General features: G+C 36.2%; 1 protein-coding gene across 1 annotated transcript; it reads right to left on the bottom strand.

Annotated features, from left to right (window-relative positions):
• Positions 1 to 586: 586 nt before the first annotated feature.
• On the bottom strand, positions 587 to 1970 carry LOC127074024 (GDSL esterase/lipase At3g48460). Its single transcript, XM_051015281.1, has 2 exons — positions 1311 to 1970; positions 587 to 1202 (listed from the first exon to the last, which is right to left on the bottom strand). The coding sequence occupies exons 1-2, from the start codon at positions 1920 to 1922 to the stop codon at positions 696 to 698; spliced, it is 1119 nt and encodes a 372-aa protein (XP_050871238.1). The 5' UTR covers positions 1923 to 1970; the 3' UTR covers positions 587 to 695.
• Between the last annotated feature and the right edge of the window lie 223 nt (positions 1971 to 2193).

The raw sequence follows: 2193 nt of genomic DNA, 5'->3' as shown, positions 1-2193 counted from the left end.
TCATTAATGCATATTAATATCAGACTGTAAAAATCCAATGAATTCACCAAAATCTGCGCTATAGACACTTCACATTTAAGTAATGACCATTTACTATCTTATTCTGAGAACAAAGAGGAGGGAGTATGTTCACATTTATTTTTAGTTACAGTCACAGAGACTCCACCTAGAAAGGATAGCATTAATGTTCTCAACTACAATCATGTGCTAATTACATATCTTCCTGACAAGGATGAAAAGTTAGGTAACAACAACCAACAATCACGGATCCGTCTTTAAAAGCGTGTAAGGCGGATTACTGCACATGATCTAATTTTGTCTGGTGATTAAATATAGTCGCATAAAATGTTTCTCACCGTAAACTGTGGCTAAATAGTATTTCTATTTGTTTTGTCACGGCTAAGCTATAAGTAATCTACCATCTTTCAAAAACTTAAGACTCTTCTGCTGATAAGAAACAATATCGACGATGTATTGGAGTGTATAAGACATATTGGGTGTAGTTGGGTGGAGATTTTAGAGTATACGTGCTCATAGGATGGGATTCATTGCCAAATTGTGATGCTAAATATGAACAAATGATCAATTTAATAGACTAAAGTGTAGATTATTATTATGTAAATTTGACAAACTCTTACAATTTCAAGCATTAATAATATCAAACTCTATTATTTTCTAGAGAAACCATGTTAGATTCACCCATTTCTCTCTTTGTTTTCCAACAAAAAATCAAAAGGAGGTTGAGTAAAGTTTCCTTGAAGAAACATATCAGAAACAACTTTATACATGGCTTCTGTGAGATGAACACCATCCCAATTAATATACTGAGTAGGATCAGTACAAGCGGTGGCATTAGGTGTACCACAAGTAGCAAACACACTGAAATTGTAAGGTGGATCTCCTGATCCACAACACACTTTGAACATCTCTTTGAATCCATACTTGCTTGGATTCTGCATTACAGTCCGGTACGCATTCATGTAATCAGCATACACTATGACAGCATGTGGATATTGTTTCCTGAGTTCTTGTAATCTAGATTGAAGTACAAGGTTGTGGTTGTTGCTTTCATCGTTCGCAGTTTTCACACATCCTATGTCGTCTCTGTCATCTTCGGGCGATAAATACATCGCCAATGGAAGACATCCGGTTGGTGGAAAACTCTGCACAACCATGTACTTGGCACCTTTCTCTAACAAAGTCTGCAAAAGAAAAATATATCAAATTAATCAGTTCAGTTGGTATCTGTGCAGAAACATCATATAAGTTTGTTCCTGCAACGCTCAATGAAATAGTAGCATATCTATTACCTGTAAAGCTCCTGTGACACTTGAAATTGCAAGCTTCCTTATGGTATCCTTGGAGATTGAAGATCCAAGAGTGTAAGCATAATCATTAACACCGATTTCACCGAACCAAAAAAGAGTGTCGTCAAAGTCTTTACATTTCGAATCAACGCCTTCACATCCTTGTCTATCCAAGTACCTATTAAACCACAGCATCTGAGTTTGAATAGACTGAGGAGTGATATCAAGAGTAAGATTGTTTCTAACAAAGAATTGATGGTTTATAGCAGTTGAACCAGCAACAGCAAAGTTAACACCAAAAGCATCGTTTCCTTTGGTGCGACGCCAGTGACGGTAAGGAGGAAGATAAGGCATGGAAAGTGATTCTGTGACAAAATCAATGACAAGTCTTCCATCAGAGTATCTGTTAGTGGAATGGTTGAAGAAAGTTGTGCCGTATGGTGAGTTTGAGACATGGCCAAAACCACTTGGACCTTCGGCGTTTTGGGTGTTGCCGGTGTCTGTGAAAGAGTCGCCAAAGGCGTATATTTTGTTGAAGGGTCTTGAAGATTCTTCTGAATATGCTAATGAGAAAAGTAAGAAGAGTGTGTAAATTGTTGACATAGAAGGAGCCATTTTGGAAAGGCTTTTGAAGAGTAGTTGGCAACTTCCTTTTGCATTGAGTTAGAAGCTTATATATAGAAATTCAGAAGTTCTGATTAGTTGAGTTTGTTAAACAAACAATTGCATGACTAATTAATGCTGTGTCTATTACTTTTAACAAAAATCTAATTTATCATACATTCCCCCATAACTTATTATAATGTAAAATTATCCACATATAAAAATATTTGAAAATTATTTGAACCGGTTAATATGGGTGGCAAAACGGGTCCAACATGTTGAT

Source organism: Lathyrus oleraceus, chromosome 4, assembly GCF_024323335.1.
Source record: "Lathyrus oleraceus cultivar Zhongwan6 chromosome 4, CAAS_Psat_ZW6_1.0, whole genome shotgun sequence".
In the NCBI taxonomy this organism is placed as follows: Eukaryota; Viridiplantae; Streptophyta; class Magnoliopsida; order Fabales; family Fabaceae; genus Lathyrus; species Lathyrus oleraceus.
The sequence above is the reverse complement of the archived record's forward strand: the minus strand, read 5'-3'. Positions and strand labels throughout refer to the sequence as shown.

What these genes read in the sequence shown, in the direction of transcription:
- LOC127074024 (XM_051015281.1), bottom strand. Translation starts at nt 1,922, where the DNA reads ATGGCTCCTTCTATGTCAACAATTTACACACTCTTCTTACTTTTCTCA. An exon ending in GTGTCACAGGAGCTTTACAG is followed by an intron (nt 1,203 to 1,310) that starts GTAATAGATATG and finishes TTTCTTTTGCAG; the next exon opens with ACTTTGTTAGAGAAAGGTGC.